General features: G+C 40.5%; 1 protein-coding gene across 2 annotated transcripts in view; it reads right to left on the reverse strand.

The window, feature by feature from the left end:
• The window catches only part of Ryr3 (ryanodine receptor 3), a 542,105-nt gene that overhangs the window by 366,481 nt on the left and 157,202 nt on the right, over positions 1-18,422 (reverse strand). For both annotated transcript variants that reach the window (XM_029469442.1, XM_021156945.2), the window contains exon 2: positions 3,032-3,151. In XM_029469442.1, the coding sequence (XP_029325302.1) occupies positions 3,032-3,151 (120 nt within the window). The remainder of the gene's footprint in view (positions 1-3,031; positions 3,152-18,422) is intronic.

Below are 18,422 nucleotides of genomic sequence, written 5' to 3' on the forward strand. Positions count from 1 at the left end.
TGGAAAGAGAGGCCCATTGGACTTGCAAACTTTATATGCCCCAATATAGGGGAATGCCAGGGCCAAAAGAATGGGAATGGGTGGGTAGGGTGTGGGGGGCGCTATGGGGGACTTTTGGGATAGCATTGGAAATGTAACTGAGGAAAATATGTAATAAAAATATTAAAAATTAAAAAAAAACATGTAAGGTATCCTCACAGAAAAGTAATTCCAGTCATTGTTCATGCCCCAGATACTGTGAGTTCTGATTCTGAATATTTATTCTTGAAACATAAACCAACAAAACCACCTATATGATTTGAAAAACACCTATGAAGATTATTTGGCACTTGATAAGTGGTTGAAACTATTAAGTACAAGCACAATAAAGTCTGCATATGTGTTGCAAGTACAACTTTGAATACAGGAGCATATAGACAGGGACCAGGTGAGAAGAACTGTGACCAAGAGAGGTGTGCACAATATGCTGTGTCCCAATGACTCTTCAGTGGGAGTTAGAAAGGATATTTTCTTAACTACAAATACACTTATGAGTGATGTGGTTCAGTTTTATAGAGGATACAAGCCTTCTTAGATCATAGTATACGATCTTCCCTCTTACTTGACTTGAGTTTTGACTATTATAAACACCATCACATTACAGAACTAAAAAATTATGAATTTTTATAATTAAATACATTTTAATTTAAGGGTTTAATTTTAACATTCATGATTTTGTAAGTTCAGGGGCTGATCTGAGATCATTTTTCTTGTCATACAAAATCAGGCTTTGTGTCTAAAGGGATGGAATTTTACCACTCAAGGAGAGGTAAAATGTACCCTACAGGCTCACATTGAAGCCTTGGCCCAGAGCTGATCTAATAATGCTGCTTGAGGAAGTGGAGGAACCTTAAGGAGGCAGAGCTTTGCCAGGGGAAGTCCATGACTAGGAGCTTTGGAGAGTCTATGGCCTTGTCTCAGCTCTAGTTCACTCTCTGTCTGCTCTGTGTCTATGGTTAAAGATGCTACATCTCAGCTTCCCACTCCTGCTGCCATGCATCCCCACGGTGACTGACTCCTACCCGCTTTAAGCCATTCACTGAAACAAATTCTTTCTTCCATAAGCACCTTTCAGTCATGTTATTTCTCTATGGCAAAAGAAATGAAACTAATATAAATGCTGTTCCTGGTATCATTGTCAGTTCCAGCTATTGTCCAATGAGTTAATACAATGTAACATATGAGGTACTACATGAGTCCTAAACCATTCCATCCTGAGACCATCTTATAAGTTAAATTAAGGTGGAATTCCCACTGAGCTGGTAAGAAAACTAAACTCAGCAAGATCAGATAATGGCCCAAGGTCTTGGATTGACTAGTAAGTGGTAGACACTTTTGACAATGACGTCCTATTTGCAGAATCACTGTCAGAAGCTCCACTGAGGAAAGAGTGCATGGGTCTGGTACCATCTCATTGTTCCACCACTCCTCAGCACTCTTGGTAACACACCATACTTCATCTGACTTGGCAGAAGAACAAAACTGAGAACAAAGTTGACTTGTCTGGGATGACAATCCATGATTAACAACTTGACTTCTATACTGGTGATATTCCTATTATTTATAACTAAAGGGAATAGAGAAAATATTCTCCTGCTAACAACAAGAGCAGATGTAAAAAAGACTCAGGAAAGTCAAATTGAAGAACTTGGAAAAGACAAAATTTGCCCTTACCTCCTTTATTTTAGCAGTACTCTGTCCCTTGAATCAGTAACTTACATGTGGAGGGGCAAAGCACTGAAATGAAAGAGGTAACTCTGGGAGACCTACCTATTAATCATATGCCTCTGGTGTTTCAGAATTTGGTCAAATCTCAAGTGTTCCTATGGCATATATTCCTGGGAAAACCTTTTTTGATTAAAAATGGCTATGTAAGAAAAACTTGCCTTAGTAGATATAATAGCCAAGCTGTATGTTAACTTTTTTCACTCAAAGTACAGTCATTTGATAATTTTCTTTCCCTGTGTTGAGGCAAGGGGCTTAAGGATATCATCAGAGGACAATTTGCTCTGTCCTTTCCATCCTAGGCAGCCTTGGGATTGAACTTGGGTCATCTGACATAATGGTAGGAACCTTTACTTCCTGAGCAGTCTAACCAAAATTTTGATGTGGTTATTTTATAGCTGGAACAAACATCTGCAATCAGTTGACCTTCAGTCATGAATTTTCTATGCCTCACTCACTGCCCCTGGGCTTCCCAGAGGACAGCCTCTGATGCTAGAGTGCAGATGAACCCATGACCTGTGGATTCCAGGCTCACTAGACCTCAGAATTCCATGGATTATGAAGGATTTGTTTATGCTAATTTCTTTAACCCCTCACCCATCTACTGAGGTTCTTGTTCTGTATCTCTGGAGAACTCTGACTAGTAAAAGTCTTGTCAAGACTGCAAGGTGCTTTAAGATTTCTGAACATACAGACATAGCCAGGATATGCTGGGAGAAAAGCTTAGCTGAATAGACATGACATGACATATCTCCATGCAGGCAAGGGCCAGACAGAGTAAATGGCCCTCAGTGTCCTTGAATCCCAGCAGGCAGCTATAACTAACTTCCGTCCAATCAGAACTATGCTGTGCTTACTGTAAAACACAGGCTCAAACAGCCAAGAGTCTCTGTAGCAATAAAATGACAGCTGAGAGTATAGAACAGGGACCTGGATTTCTAAGAATTAACAATGTCAAAGACAGCATCCCGGGAGTATCAAGAGATCTCCCCATCCAACCAGTGCTGGCAGCTCCAGGAATCTCTGGTATACTAGGGAATTCTGACAGACAAAAGAACCTTCCCTCCCTTTCTTTTTTCTCAGCTCTGGGGTCTGATGCCAGTGCTTTCTGGGATGAGAGGCATATTCTAAATCTGATCTTCCCTGTGGGAAAAATGAATACATCATCTCAGATTTCTCTTTTGTCACCATCTCCAAGAAATGCTTGCCCTAAATGATCACATGGGAAGCCAGCAAGAGAAGGTATGGGACAGGCTTTTTATCTCACCTTGGCTTCTGAGGTGGGTTCCAAGAAGCACAGGCGATTCCCAAGTCCCTCGGCTGCCAGGCAGAACTTCCGCTGCTCCTTGTGAATGTTTGCAATGCACTGGAGTACAACTTCATCCTCCTGCCAGGAAAGAGACATAAGAGTGTGAGGCGTGGGGGCAGCCTCCTACTCACTAGGACACGCCATTCCACTTCTGTGTAACGTTTACATGTAATTAGGCAAAGTGCATGTTTAAGTTTGGATATATTTCCCCAAGATATGATACTATGTTTTTAAAAAAAGCAATTGAAACTCAAAACACTTCTGGTACTAAGCATGTTGGTTGGATTAAAGATACTTAACCTGATGGTGAAATGGCCATGTTTTCTATACATTACACCATGTGCTTCACTTCTGACATGTATAATCTATGTGAAGACATAACTTCAAGATCTGAGTGAATATAAAGATAAGTCAAAGCAATCTTCCAAAAATGAAGGGCGCAGTAGGATGTGATTGAAGGGAACAGAAAATACAGAAGCCCTCAGCATAAGGCAAGGTGAGTGGAGAGAAAGTTCATGTCAGGTTGTGGAAGAGGTAGCAAGTATGGTTAGTCAGGGGAGGGGAGGAGGGGCATAAACAAAGCACACATGCCAAAGATGACAAATTAAGGATGTTGAAACCTGCAGAAAGTGAATTTTACATCCATAGGAAATGAAGATTGAAAGAAGTCTGGAGGTCCAAGTGGAAAAGAGGAGTTGAAATACCAGCAGAAGCACATGTCTGAATTCTTAAGGAGGACTTCCTCCTACATAGAATTCTGTAAAGCATCCCTGCGAAAATTCGAAAGATCTTGAATTAATGGCACTCTTCTTGCCAACAGTCCTGGGAGGGAGGCATACTTCCCCTGACAATAATATATACACATCATGCATAACCCTCCCTCAGGATGGAACATTTTCCTCCCTCATCTTCCATTCCTGTTCTTCCATCTGGCAATCATGGCCTTTCTCATATCCATTTTTCTTGACTTTGGATTTCCAATATCAGAAAGATCTAAAGTTAGAAGCCAGTATACAGCAGAGCCACCACCTTGCCAATGGTCCCTTTACCTTTTGATCCTGCCTTCATGTCAACCAGGTGCTGGAAAGACACATTGTATGGAAGAGAACTTTCTTGCCCTGTGTCCATAATGTGCAAGTTAATTAAAAACAAAACAAAATAAAACAACCTCTTCCCCCAGGAATGTGAACATGCTCACTAGTAGCAGATGTCTACAGAGATGTGACTGTTACCTGAGATAGGGGACAGGCTGCAGTCCTAAGCTGCCAGTGCATACAGAGAAGACTTGAGGCAAGGAATGAGTGTCACATTTATACTGTATCACTGAAATATTACTGTCGATTATCAAATTGAGTGTGTCATCAATTCAGGACACTGCACAGTGAAGTCAGGCTTCCTGGTCTTCTTTTTAACTGAGTGGAAAGAAAAAAAATTCCAGAATATCACTGCTATTTAAATATGGGTTCAGTGAAATCTCTAGAGAGAGAAAAAAAAAATCCCCCAGGTGGCTTTTCCCTCTAGACTGTGAATAAGCCAGGAGTGATGTGATCCTTCTGAAGGACACTGGCCACCTGAGAACGGACTTAGTTGTCAAGATGATGAAGAGGTTACTTGCATTGGGAAGCAGGGGTCATAGAAGTTAAACGGTCTGTAATGTAGGAGATGGTCATCCAAGTGCTGAATGCTCTCATGAAAAATGCTAATTGTGGCCTCCACTAACCTGGTAGTTAACTGTTTCCTATCTACATACATTTTACTGGTATCAAACAAACAATGCCCAAATAAGCACTTGAAAAAAAATAGGAAATCTGGCTACCGATCAAATATTCCATAAACCAATAAATCTAGACAAATCTACTCTTTCAATCTGGGTTGGAAAGGACTCTTTCCAAGATCCCATTTCCCATTCCTTTCTATCCCAGTGTATATAAGCTACTGTAGTTTGACCTTGCTCTAGCTGCTTTAAAGCTTATTATTCTTCTGAAACATTTCTGTCCTACACACATGTTCACATATTCTTACAACATGGGCTGCCAAGAAAAGAATGGATTCAATAAAGCCACCCCAAATAACCATTTGACTAAATAAATCACCATTTGCTGAAAGGCAGCCCTACCCAAGAGCATGCCTAGGTGGTCAGTCTCTAGCAGCTCTTTGCATGCGCACACCTGGTGGGCAGTGTGGGTGACATGCAGATGAGTAGGGGACCCTCAGCCAGTCATGCTTCACTCTTTCCCATTCTGCCCAGAACCATATGCTCAGTGCTGACCCGGCTGTAGACACCAGCTGGCACGGCACCTGCGTTTGCTCTATGCAGCAGCTATTATCTCCACAGACTTTGCACAGACAGACATCTGGGACTATCAAGTGTGCTTGACACTCAAATTTACACTGAATTCCATTTTGGGCAATGGTATGAGTCACTGTTTAGCTACTATAGTAGAAACCATGAGTCTCTCCAGTCGTCAGCCTTTCTGGTTTATCCGATCCTTGTAGTAATCTGTCCTCTTCTCCCTGTGATTTGTCTCTTCCTATATTTTTGGTTGTGAGCCTAGCCTTTAACTGCTGAGCCATCTCTCCAGCCTTAATTTGTCTCTTCTTTCTCGCAATGCTCTATCTCCTGTTCGGGTGCTGTCCAAGGATATAATTTATAAAGAAGTCCCCTTGTTCAGAGCTTCCACATTTTTTCCACATTTTGCTTCTTGCTTCCAGCACTCCAGAAGCTTGCCTTCTTCACACACACACACCACGAACACACACACACACACACACACACACACACACACACACACACACCACCCCAATGCCAAATCCAGACCATTACTTTCCTAATTCATGTGCAAAATCCCTTCCACTTGGGAGAACATGGCTGCCACAGTCTAAACCTTCTTTAGCAACGTGGCAGCATCCTAGTTACTTCTCCTGTCACTTATCTGGTTTTTAAAGATAATCAGAAAACTCAATAAAGTTATTTGCATGAATTCTACATATAGCTATTGGCTACCTCCAATGACAACACATTCTGCTAGGCTCCTCTGAATTTACAAAGTTTTATGAGGCAGGGTCCATTACTGCTACAATAATGGAATTGAGGGTGAAAGGCCAGCAAGTGGGATTTTTCTACTTCACTTTAGCTGTCATCCCAAGTAACTTTAAAGTTTATGTGCATAATGAGTCTGAAGTGACACAGGGACCTAATTATTTCTACTCTGCCTTAATGAGAAACTATCATGAACTTCTTCTGGCCACAACTGAGAATGATCCATTTCTAAAAATCCAAGGATAGATTTTCTCACTCTGAGAATACAATCCTCTCTCCTTTAGCTCATTTGTTTCTTTTTGAATTTTTTTTTCCATGTGGTTGCTGGGATTTGAACTTAGGACTTTCAGAAGAGCAGTTGGTGCTCTGAACCACTGAACCATCTCTTGAGCCCTCTTTTTGCATTTCTATTCTTTTCCTTTCAAGTCTTGCTCAACCTTATCAGGATTGTCAGTCTGTAGAAAACACCCTTGTCCTTTCTCTGTCTCAGAAAAGAGAAGGTTTTTATAGAAAAAAAAAAACCCACCTCAGATTATGTATCAGTATTAATTTATATAATTTCCTAGTGACATATTTTCAACTTCGATTTCACTGGAACAAAACGATAAATTTTTCCTCTTTAGATGAGGGGGAGGAATCAAAACAGTTATCACTCAAACAGTACCAGAACACCACACCACTTATTTCCAAGAAAGAAAAAGGACAGAGAAGCAAATGCTTTGGGGTCAGACAATAAGATCTTTACAATGCAAACTGTGTCTTTAAGAGGGAGAACTACTTGAGTTTCACGTGTTTTGCAAATTGTATCTTATATCTTGGGTAGTCTAAGTTTCTGGGCTAATATCCACTTATCAGTGAGTATATATCATTTGAGTTCTTTTGTGATTGGGTTACCTCACTCAGGATGACACTCTCCAGGTCCATCCATTTGCCTAGGAATTTCATAAATTCATTTTTTAATGGCTGAGTAGTACTCCATTGTGTAAATGTACCACATTTTCTGTAGCCATTCCTCTGTTGAGGGGCATCTGGGTTCTTTCCAGCTTCTGGCTATTACAAATAAGGCTGCTATAAACATAGTTGAGCATGTGTCCTTCTTACTGGTTGGAACGTCTTCTGGATATATGCCCAGGAGAGGTCAAAAGTGGGGACACTTTGCCCCTTCTTAGAATTTGGAGCAAAATACCCATGGAAGGAGTTACAGAGACAAAGTTTGGAGCTGAGACGAAAGGATGGACCATCTAGAGACTGCCATCCCCAGGGATCCATCCCATAATCAGCCTTCAAACGCTGACACCATTACACACACTAGCAAGATTTTGCTGAAAGGACCCTGATATAGCTGTCTTTTGTGAGGCTATGCCAGGGCCTAGCAAACACAGAAGTGGATGCTCACAGTCAGCTATTGGATGGATCACAGGGCCCCCAATGGAGGAGCTAGGGAAAATACCCAAGGAGCTAAAGGGGTCTGCAACCCTATAGGTGGAACAACAATATGAACTAACCAGTACCCCCCAGAGCTCGTGTCTCTAGCTGCATATGTATCAAAAGATGGCCTAGTCGGCCATCACTGCAAAGAGAGGCCCATTGGACTTGCAAACTTTATATGCCTCAGTACAGGGGAACGCCAGGGCCAAGAAGTGGGAGTGGGGGGTAGGGTAGTGGTGGGGGGAGGGTATGGGGGACTTTTGGGGTAGCATTGGAAATGTAAATGAAGAAAATATCTATCTAAAAGAGAGAGAGAGAGAGAGAGAGAGAGAGAGAGAGAGAGAGAGAGAGAGAGAGAGAGAGCTACGACTCTCATGTCCCCAGGAAACAGAGTCTCTGAGACCGTGCAAATGTTCCTGCCTTCTTTCAAATGAGTCAAACTCTCTCAGAAGCCTTACATTTGAGCTCTAGCTTCATCTCTCCCTCATTCCAACTGCCTTATCTTCCAGACAAATCAAGCCCAGGCTCTCAAAAATGTTATTATCCAAATCCCTCCTTTCTCACAATACCCCCTAGTCTAGCTATCCTGCTTGCCCTAAGGACAAGGACTGTCCTCAGAGTGGAGCCTGTCATAGTGTGCTATTGTTTTCACTTTTACTCCTCAGAATGTGCTAGGTATCTTTTATCTTCACCCTTGTGGTCCTCAATTTTCCTAACATCTACCAATTCCTAAATTTATCCCTAGATTTGCTAACTGCCTATACTGGCTAGTTTTGTGTCAACTTGACACAGCTGGAGTTATCACAGAGAAAGGAACTTCAGTTGAGGAGATGCCTCCATGAGATCCAACTGTAAGGCATTTTCTCAATTAGTGATCAAGGGGGAAAGGCCCCTTGTGGGTGGGACCATCTCTGGGCTGGTAGTCTTGGGTTCTATAAGAGAGCAGGCTGAGCAAGCTAGGGGAGGCAAGCCAGTAAAGAACATCCCTCCATGACTTCTGCATCAGCTCCTGCTTTCTGACCTGCTTGAGTTCCAGTCCTGACTTCCTTTGGTGATGAACAGCAGTATGGAAGTGCAAGCCGAATAAACCCTTTCCTTCCCAACTTGCTTATTGGTCATGATGTTTGTGCAGGAATAGAAACCGTGACTAAGACACTGCCCAATATGTTCCAATGCTCTAAAAGGTTTTCTATGTCTGTCTTATGCTCTCCATGTGTGTTATTGGCATTTCTGACTTCTTTAGAACCCAAATCTGGATGTCACTATCCTATATCTCAGAGGCCTTCCTCTCTCTTGTCCCATAGCAATGGATAACAAAGACTAGCAATTGTAGGTTCATAGCTAAGAAGAGACTATTCTAACATCCTCTGTCTGGTCTGATCATTCCCAGTGGTTTTATTACTCTTTTCAAGAAAGGTGGGGGTTTTGGAATGTAGTCTATAATGGCTTCAAAGCCTTGATTCTCCTGTCTCCTATGATATCCTGTCATATATATATATATATATATATATATATATATATATATATGAATGATATTAAAAATATCTTACTGTTTTTGGTATCAAACAAAAGGCTTTAGGAATGCTATGAAAGTATTCTACCATTATGCCAGGTCCCTATTCTTTAGGCATTATTACTTTGCTTCTGAAAATTCTTAGTAGTTTTCTCTACAATGACAACAAAACAAATATAGTATTATTGGACTAGCAATTGAGGCTTCTGAGTTCCCCCAACATCTTTTGTGTAGTACCCCATTGGCTTTTTCTCCTTGCCCTTCTTCTATTTCTAACACTAAATTTGCCTTGATTTGTTCTTTTTTGTACATTATATATGTATAATATATAGGTCCCAAACACCTGATTTTTTTGAGGCCTACAAACCCTCTCTTTGCCGGTTTCCACAGCAGTGTTGACTGACATATGTATGATGGCTATCCATGTAGCTATCTATTTCCAGCTATGCTGAAAATGCTAATATTCTGATCTCTGTTTAACAGGCACTATGATTTTTGCTCAGTAAACCATATAGGCTTCACAAAACTCTGTGATAGAGGTACACATTATTGCTTTTGTTTTATAAACAAGAAGATTCTAAATCAGTTCCCTAAGGTATCACAATGACAAGACGGACAGCCTAACATCCAGTTCATGCTGTCTCTTCTGTGACTTCTGAGTGATTTTGTATCCTTGAAGGATATGTATCACTGTCTTGATACACACTCGCATGCTAACTGTTGCATGTTATATACACAATTATAATTTATTAAATGGTAATAATTTTACCTATAATCTCATTAATTATAAACTATATTAGAGTAAAAATCTTATTTCTGATTATATATTCTTGGAAAATGACATGTTTGTTTGTTTGTAAACACAAAACAAAAAATAAACCAACATGATGATCAACTGAGATTTAAAATATGTTTTTTCCTATTCTCCTCTAAATAACAAAAATCACTGTAGAAGAGGGCTCTGATTCATTGGTGAATCATAATAATGAAATGAAAGGCAAATAGAAGTTGACATAATAAAATGGTAATGGAGTTTTGTGGTCTATTTCAAAAGCGATTACCTTCTATTATTGAAAAAGTATTGATTGCCCTCTCCTACACCAGTTAGGATGCTGCTCTTTCATTCTCAGTTATTTAAATTTCATTACAACACAATTTGTCTAAAGGTGAGGAAACTGTGGGAGGCTGAGTCAGGAGAACCTTGATCTCAAAGCCTAATCTAGGCTAGTTGGTGAGTCTAAGGACACAGCTTAGTGACAAGCCTCTTAAAATGAAATGTTTATTTCACAGGCATAGGATCACGTTGTTGGTCAGAGGTGTCCTAGAGACCCTCAAAACACTAGCAAGCCATTGCTCTTGGTTATCCTCTAGGTAAGGTCCTGTTTGTGAAGATACCATACACATTGGTCATAGATCATAGAGAAATTAACTTGTTACTGACCAGTTAGTCTCCTCTCTCTTGGCTAGCTTTCATAGTGCTAGAAGGTATATGTAGACTGCAGAGGGAGTGTAAGGCATTGTTAAGCACTTTTACCCAACTGTGAGATACAATAATGACCACCATAGCAGATATGCCTGTGGATACTACAGCACTCTGGATCCCATGGGAATAATCAATTGCTTTCTTCTTGGGTTTAAGGCCTGCTTCACATGTAAAATACATTCCTGAATATTGTAAATCTGCCCAGGAACCCATAGGTGGAGAGTCCATAGGCCGTAGGGGAGAACCCATTACAATTATTCTGCTAAGTGGACATAGCATCAAACCACCATCTGCATGTATCTCTCTCTCCCCACCGATTAACGCAGTCCTGACGTGATGCCAACCTGGATCTTGGCCACCAAGACACTGACATTAGTAATACATCTGAGTTCATGGTGGCTGTCTCAAACTATCATAGTGATGGAATTGATAAAAATAGAAATATTTTAGCCCTTTAATGCAGTCAAACAACTAAAAACTGACAGATTACATGTGCTAGAGAGCTCAAAGCCAGTAAAAAAGTCTCTATGTCCAGTGACTACAACTCTGGAAACAGGGACTACCAGCCTCAAATCTGCATTAAAGGTAAAAACTGAGGAGCATCTAGGGTGTCTCATGTCGGCATCCTTTCAAGCTATGAGGTTCACATGCACCAGCTATTCCTGTCACATTCAGCTGGTGGTAGTGATGAGTGATTGTCCCTGAACAAGGACAATGTAAGCTTAGGGTTCACAGCATTACTGGGCCTTCTCTGACAAAGCCATGTGATCATCGACCCAAAAGACTTTGAACTTGAAAATGATGGAGCTTGGCTCTCCTGTCTCTACTGTTTCTCTGTTACCTCCTTGCTTGAAGGTCAAGAGTTGAGATGGGTGCCACGTTTGCCAAATTGGAGCTGATGACAGGCACTTTGGCTCTTTTTGTCTCTGGGTTACTGTGAAAGAATGTTCTGGGACAAAACAAAATGACTGGCAACCCTATTTCAGATAGATAATACGATGGTTGATGGCAGCCCTATAGTTAGACCTGTGCATCACCAGTACTGTGAGGCTTGTGAGCAGTAAGCATGTGAGACAGAGCAGGGTCAGCAGATTTGTGATTCACATTTAAGGGCAGCTAACACTGCAGAGGAAAATCCATGGCATTGATTGCCTTTAAAGGGAAGAAGGGTCCTACCCAGTTTTCTCAAACATCAGGTTTTGTTGTACAGAACTGATGATGTTAATGTTACTAGTTAACTTCATTGCATAGAAATGTGTGAATTCATCCTCAGGCTTTACCAACATTGTCTCTTAAATGAAAACTAAATGGAATTTTTAGAATTAGACCATTCACAGGTTGCCCTACAAGGACTAATGGAAAGGTTTTTCTGTTCTTCTGATAGCCGCTGTGACTATTCGTCTCATTTGATGTATTTGGCAAAGAATGACTCAGGTAGCAGGGGACTTGTAGTGCCTACCTTGGTACCTGGAATTACATAGAAAAGTACAAACACTTTGAAACCAGTGACAGAATTATGTATGTTGGGAATGTTGGGACAACTGGCCATGTTAACAAAAAATGTTTATGCATAAATGTGCTTAATAAAAATCTCTCTTTAAACATTTAAGATACTGCCCACTCCCACAGTACAGCCATGAGACATTCAGTTATTCTCAAGCCCTCTGTACAAGTTAAGACCCAAATGTTGAAGATTTGAGGGGCGGGGGAATCAGTTTAGTGTCTTGTTCTCCAAGGCTAAGAGACAGCATTTACAATACTCTCAGTGGCAGCATTTGGAAAGTTTTGTTGTTGCTCTGTCTGTTTTGGCTTGGGTTTTAGTGCCCCTTTGGAATTGCTTTAATGTTTTAGTATCTGTCCAAAGTTGGGGATGACAACCAATCTCTGGTTCCTTACTATTCCTGGACCATTGCAACCTACAATAAAGATGAAAATTTCAGAAGACAACAGAAACAAATGATACAGTTTCTCTCTTTAATAGTTTGCTTATATGGCTTAGGCAATACCCTTTCTTCCTTCCATCCATCCATTGGCTGCTCTTTCTAGTCCCTCTGGCAAGCTTTTCAATATTCTCTTCTCTAATGCGAGAGCAGTGTTTCAAAACCTCTTCCTCAGAGTGCTTAGCTTTCTATGAAGTCTCCTCCTTGGTAATATTACCATGTGTTGAGTCCATTTAATGTCACTTATTATGTATGTTTTCAGGGATAAGTGTTTGGCACTGAATAAGTAATTTGTGCACTTTGCCTTGAGGAGAACCACCCCTCCTGCCTTGAGGAGGACCACCCTTCCTGCTGCCAGCTTTACTCAGTTATTTGTAGTTCTTTGTGAAAGTTTGAGGCCTCAAGAGCATTTTCTTATCTAGCTTGATGAGTTCTCTTTACCTACTTGTTCTTATTCTGACTCTTCTCTTCCTTAAGCAGGCCACATGGAGGTTTCTTTTAGTCGCACAGTTTATCAGGAGGTCAACATTGAAAATCAGAATAGTTCTTTACCATTCAGTCAGAACACACAAGATTAATAACTACACTTTTTGCCTGAGCATACTACTTTGGCTTCTTTCTGCTTCACACATAGTCTCCAGAGAAAAAAATAAGTAGAAAAATATCTAGAATTCCACAGCAAGTCACAACATAGACTGTGCAACCTCAGAGGTAGCAAAGGCCAATGGCATACAGCCATGGCACACACACATGCACACAAAGCCCCTGGATCTAACATTTCCTGAATGTAATTCTTTAAAAAGGTATGACTAGGGCACTTTAACTTTATAGGTTCACACCATAAGTGTGTGTCTCTACTTTGGTTCTTGGTAAGCACTGTGACTTTGCAGGAAGGAAAGCATCTAATTCTGACTATACTTTGTCACTAGTCAGGGACACTGATAAGTTGTGTAAGGACACATGCTTTTGTGTGCTATTAGAGCTATTTATTTCATTGGTTTCCTTTACTGTCATCACTGGCTCCTCATTTGAAGCACAGCGTCTTTCTTGGGCATACTGGCTTTTTCATACTACCCACCCACTTTCTATGAAATCTTCTGACAGTGCTTATGCTATGTATTGGGAATGGGCTGTTGTGTATCCTGTTTTACTTCTGGGAAATAATACAGTTTCTGGGATTTTTCTGTTTATGGTGCTTCAGAGTACTTGCTGATGCTTTTCTGTTATTGTTTGAAAGAAAGAGGTCAATAAAACTAAAATCTCCAATGTGTGGGACACTATACATACTGTGTACATAATATTTATAATATCACTAGTCTATTCCCTGATGTAAAATCTGAAAGCAGGAACAAAGCCTCTGTTTCTATACAAAATTAAGAGTAATGGAACACTGGATTTTTCAAAATGGATACTTGATGAAGTTAGAAGATTATAATGAAATTTATAGGCTGACATTCAGATGGGTAAAACTTTGAAGATAGGTTTCTGGCAAGCAAAAGACTTGTTTTCATTATTTAATGATATATCAAGTCCTATAAATTATCCTGTCCAGGACAAGTATCTTTAAAAATTATCTAATTTTTCCAGTCACATTCAGATATGTCAAGTATCACAAACCAGTGAGAAAAAAGTCTGTACAGAAGAAAAGGACCAGCAAGAAACTCAATGAGCCTCTTACAAGCATCATTTTCAGGTTCTGAAAAGTTCCCTTCAAAGTAGTAACCCTGATGCCTATCCTATAGAGAAGGGCACTTGGACCTGAGCTTGGTATGTTAAGTGACTGCCTAGATCTGGATGGATATTTATTGCTTTTATTCCTTCATTATTTTTATTGAGTATCCATTGATTGCCTAAGACATGCTGTGCACAGTTTGACTCAAAGAATAAAAGAAAAAAATGTTTCAAAGCTACTAAATGGCTATTTAAATTCAGTTCTTCGTGACTGGAAAAATCCAAGTATCTAGCACCATACCAAGGTTGATTCTTCAAGAGTATGTTTCAAGTTCTTGTATAATTGATACTTTTCACAACTTAGTGATAATTTTTTTAATTTCTTTCATTACTGGGAAGTAGGGTTGGAACAGTGCTGCACTCAAAAGCGTTGAGTGGGCATAGTTTTGCTTTCTTAAATGACATACAAACAAGCCAACTTTATAAACCCTGGTCAAATGAAAACTCAAATTTTAATGCCATGAAAATTTCATTTTTTCCAACATTCACAATTCCACTGCTGACCACAGTCCTGCTACAAGAGCAGACTTACAAAATATTCCTTTTCTACTATAAAAGTCCTTAGAACTCTTGGCCAAATCCAAATCTAATAAAAATCCAATAAAACTAAAAGCATAAAAGATATGACTACTCAATTTTGTTAAGCATAATGCTTTGTTACTTCGGTAAAAGACTGGAATTTCCCCCAAATCCTGGCAGGAAAGGGAAAGAAGGGTAAAAGCAATTACGTGTTGCTTTTCTTCCTTAAGTATGGTTATGTCTTCCTGAATTCTTACTTGTAATAATTTCAGTCTCAAGCCTTGATTGGGAGGCTTTTCTATCAAGAGCTGTAGAATAATTCCAGGAGATTTACAAAGTATACAGATTAAGTAGCTTAGACTCTAAAGATTGCAGCCAAGATGACCACAGTTCAGGCCTGAATGGAACATGCTGTTGGAATTAATTCCAATGCTGTGTCTCAATTTGGCTCCCAAACGCCATGCTTTCAGATGCTGAGGGTCTCTCCCCCCAGCTGGCTCTGTTGGGTAATAAAGAATTGCCATACAGCCAATGGCTAGGCAGAGAGATGGAGGCAGGGCATTTAGATTTTGCAGGCAAGGGACGGAGGGGGAAGAAGAACAGAGAATCACGATGACAGGGAAGCAGAGAGATCAAAATTCAAGGCCCCACCAACATGTAAGAATCTGGGGAAGTGTCCCCAGGGGCCATTGCCTGCTTGGATCTGGGGAACCAAAGATAAAATTAGATTTAGGAATGTTAACTCAGGAACATAGGAAGGGAGTGTGTGCTAGCCTTGGGAAGATTTAGAAGTGCCCAAGCATTAAGCTAGTTAGGCATAGTAAAAATTAAGCTGATGTGTATGTCTTTCATTTGTGAATCCAGAGCTCTTGGGCTTGTACTGAGTTCATGGAGGGCTGGCCTGCTGGGAGCATAGAGCAGCTTTTAACTATTCACCACAACAAGGCAGATAACCATGACTTCATAGACCTTCTTAGCCACAGATACACGGCACCATGGCAACAAGAATACAGGTTCAGCTTTCTCCTCTCCAGAATCATGGCCCTCCAGGGGTGAGCACATAGGCATGGCTACACAAATACAGGATTTTGCTACCAATTAGTCCTTCCCATGTGCTCACTCTAGTCTCTAATAAGTATACTTTTCCTAGGTTTGGCTACTATCCAAATTCTGTTATCACTATAAGGGCCATCACTATAAGAATCATGGAGTCCTTTCTGTTGGGGCATACTCCTAGTTGGTCTGTTCCCATGAATACACCATATCCCAATCCACTCTAAAGGACCCACTGCACTCAGAGCAGTAAGAACTCCCCCTCCCCCGGGCCCAGAGCGGCTACTGGGAGCCTGGTGAACTCGGGACCCATCACTCACCAAAAACAAACACCACTCCCCTTCTGTCCCTTACATCCCTTCCACCCAGTACTTTCTGCTGGAGCAGACTCCTAGTTGGTCTGCTCCCATGAAGACATGATATCCAGATTCATTCAAGAGGACCTGCTGCATTCGGAGCAGTTGGACCCTCTGAACTCTGAGCAGTTGAGCAGTTGAGGACCTCTGCACTCAGAGAAGTTGAGGATCAGCTGCACTCAGAGCAGTTCGACAACTTGACAGCTCTACTAAAGACCCAACAGTCTGAAGGCCTCCCAGTAGATTTACTGCTGCCAGGGCAACAGATCACCAGCTTCTCTACCCCTGTGAAGAGCCCTCAGTTGGAAGGCCCCACAGGTGATCTGATACAGCCAGGGCTGCAGGCATACCTGAAGTAACCCAGGGACAAAGGAGGCAGACTCCAGACAGTCATCCAGACCGACAAACACCAGGGATATCCAAATGGTGAAAGACAAGCACAACACCATAAGTAACAGAAGCCAAAATACATAGGCATCATCAGAACCCAGTTCTCCCATGGCAGCAAGCCTTGAATACACAATCAAACCTGAGAATCAGGAATCTGTCCTAAAATCCTATCTCATGAAGGTAATAGAGTCCTTTAAGAAGGTTGTCAATAACTCACTGAAAGAAATACAGGAAAACATAGGTTAAACAGGTGAAGGAATTAAATAAAGTGATCCCAGACCTAAAAGTGGAAGCAGAAACAATAAAGAAAACACAAATGGAGGCAAACCTGGGAATGGAAAACCTAGGAAAGAGGTCATGAATTACAGATGTATTACCAACAGAATACAAGAGATAGAAGAGAGAATCTTAGGTGTAGAATATACCACAGAAGAGATTGACAGAACTGTCAAAGAAAATTCAAAACATAAAAAACTTCTAACCCAAAGCACCCAGGAAATTCAGGACACAATGAAAAGACCAAATATAAGAATAATCAGAGTAGAGGAGAACAAAGATTCCCAGCTCAAAAGACCTGAAAATGTCTTCAACAAAATTATAGAAGAAAACTTCCCCAACCTAAAGAAAGAGATGGACATATGGGCATAGGGTACAAGAAGCCTATAGAACACCAAAAAACAAACAAACAAACAAACAACATGGGACCAGAAGAGAAAAGCCTCTTGTCACATAATTATCAAAACACTAAATGCACAGAACAAAGAAAGAATATTAAAAGCTGCAAGGGAAAGGGCCAAGTAACATACAAAGGTAGACATATCAGAATTATACCAGACTTATCAAGACAATGAAAGCCAGAAGAGCCCGGTCAGAGGTCATGCAGAGAGAACACAAATGCTAGCTCAGGCTACTATACCCAGCAAAACTCTCAATCAACATAGATGAGAAACCAAAATGTTCCAGGACAAAACCAAATTTAAACAGTATCTCTTTACCAATCCAGCCCTACGGATGATTCTGGAAGGAAAACTCCAAAACAAGGAAGGTACCTCTACCAAAGAAAGGACAAGATATTAAGCATCCCACAATAAAGCCAAAAGGAGAGAACCACAAGCACACAAAGCCACCTACAAAAACAAACATATAAGGAGACAACAATCATCTCTCTTTAATATCTCTCAATATTAACAGACTCAACTCACCTATAAAAAGACATAAGCTAACAGACTGCATGCACAAACGATATCCAGCATTTTGATGCATACAAGACACACACCTCAATAACAAACATAGACACTATCTATCTCAGAATAAAAGGATGGAAAAATATCTTCCAACCCAATGGTCCCAGGGAAACAAGAGGAGTTGCCATTCTAATATCCAATAAAATAGACTTTCAACCAAAAGTTATCAAGAGTGATGAAGAAGGAAACTTCATATTCATCAAGGGGAAAATGCACCAAGAGAAAGTGTCAATTCTGAACATCTGTGACCCAAATGCAAGAACACCAAAATACATAAAAGAAACTTTACTACAGCTCAAAACACATATTGAACCCCACACAATAATAGTGGGAGATTTCAATACCCTACTCTCACTAATGGACAGATCATTGAAACAGAAACTAAACAGAGACACAGTGAAACTAAGAAAGGTTATGAACCAAATGAATTTAACAGATATCTACACAACATATCACGCTAAAACAAAAGAACACACCGTCTTCTCAACACCTCTCCAAAATTGACCATATAATTGGTCACAAAACAACCCTCAATTGATACAAGTATAAGACTATTGTCTCTAGCTGCATATGTATCGAAAGATGGCCTAGTCGGCCATCAATGGAAAGAGAGGCCCATTGGACTTGCAAACTTTATATGCCCCAATATAGG

This window comes from Mus caroli, chromosome 2 (assembly GCF_900094665.2).
Source record: "Mus caroli chromosome 2, CAROLI_EIJ_v1.1, whole genome shotgun sequence".
NCBI classification, from domain to species: domain Eukaryota; kingdom Metazoa; phylum Chordata; class Mammalia; order Rodentia; family Muridae; genus Mus; species Mus caroli.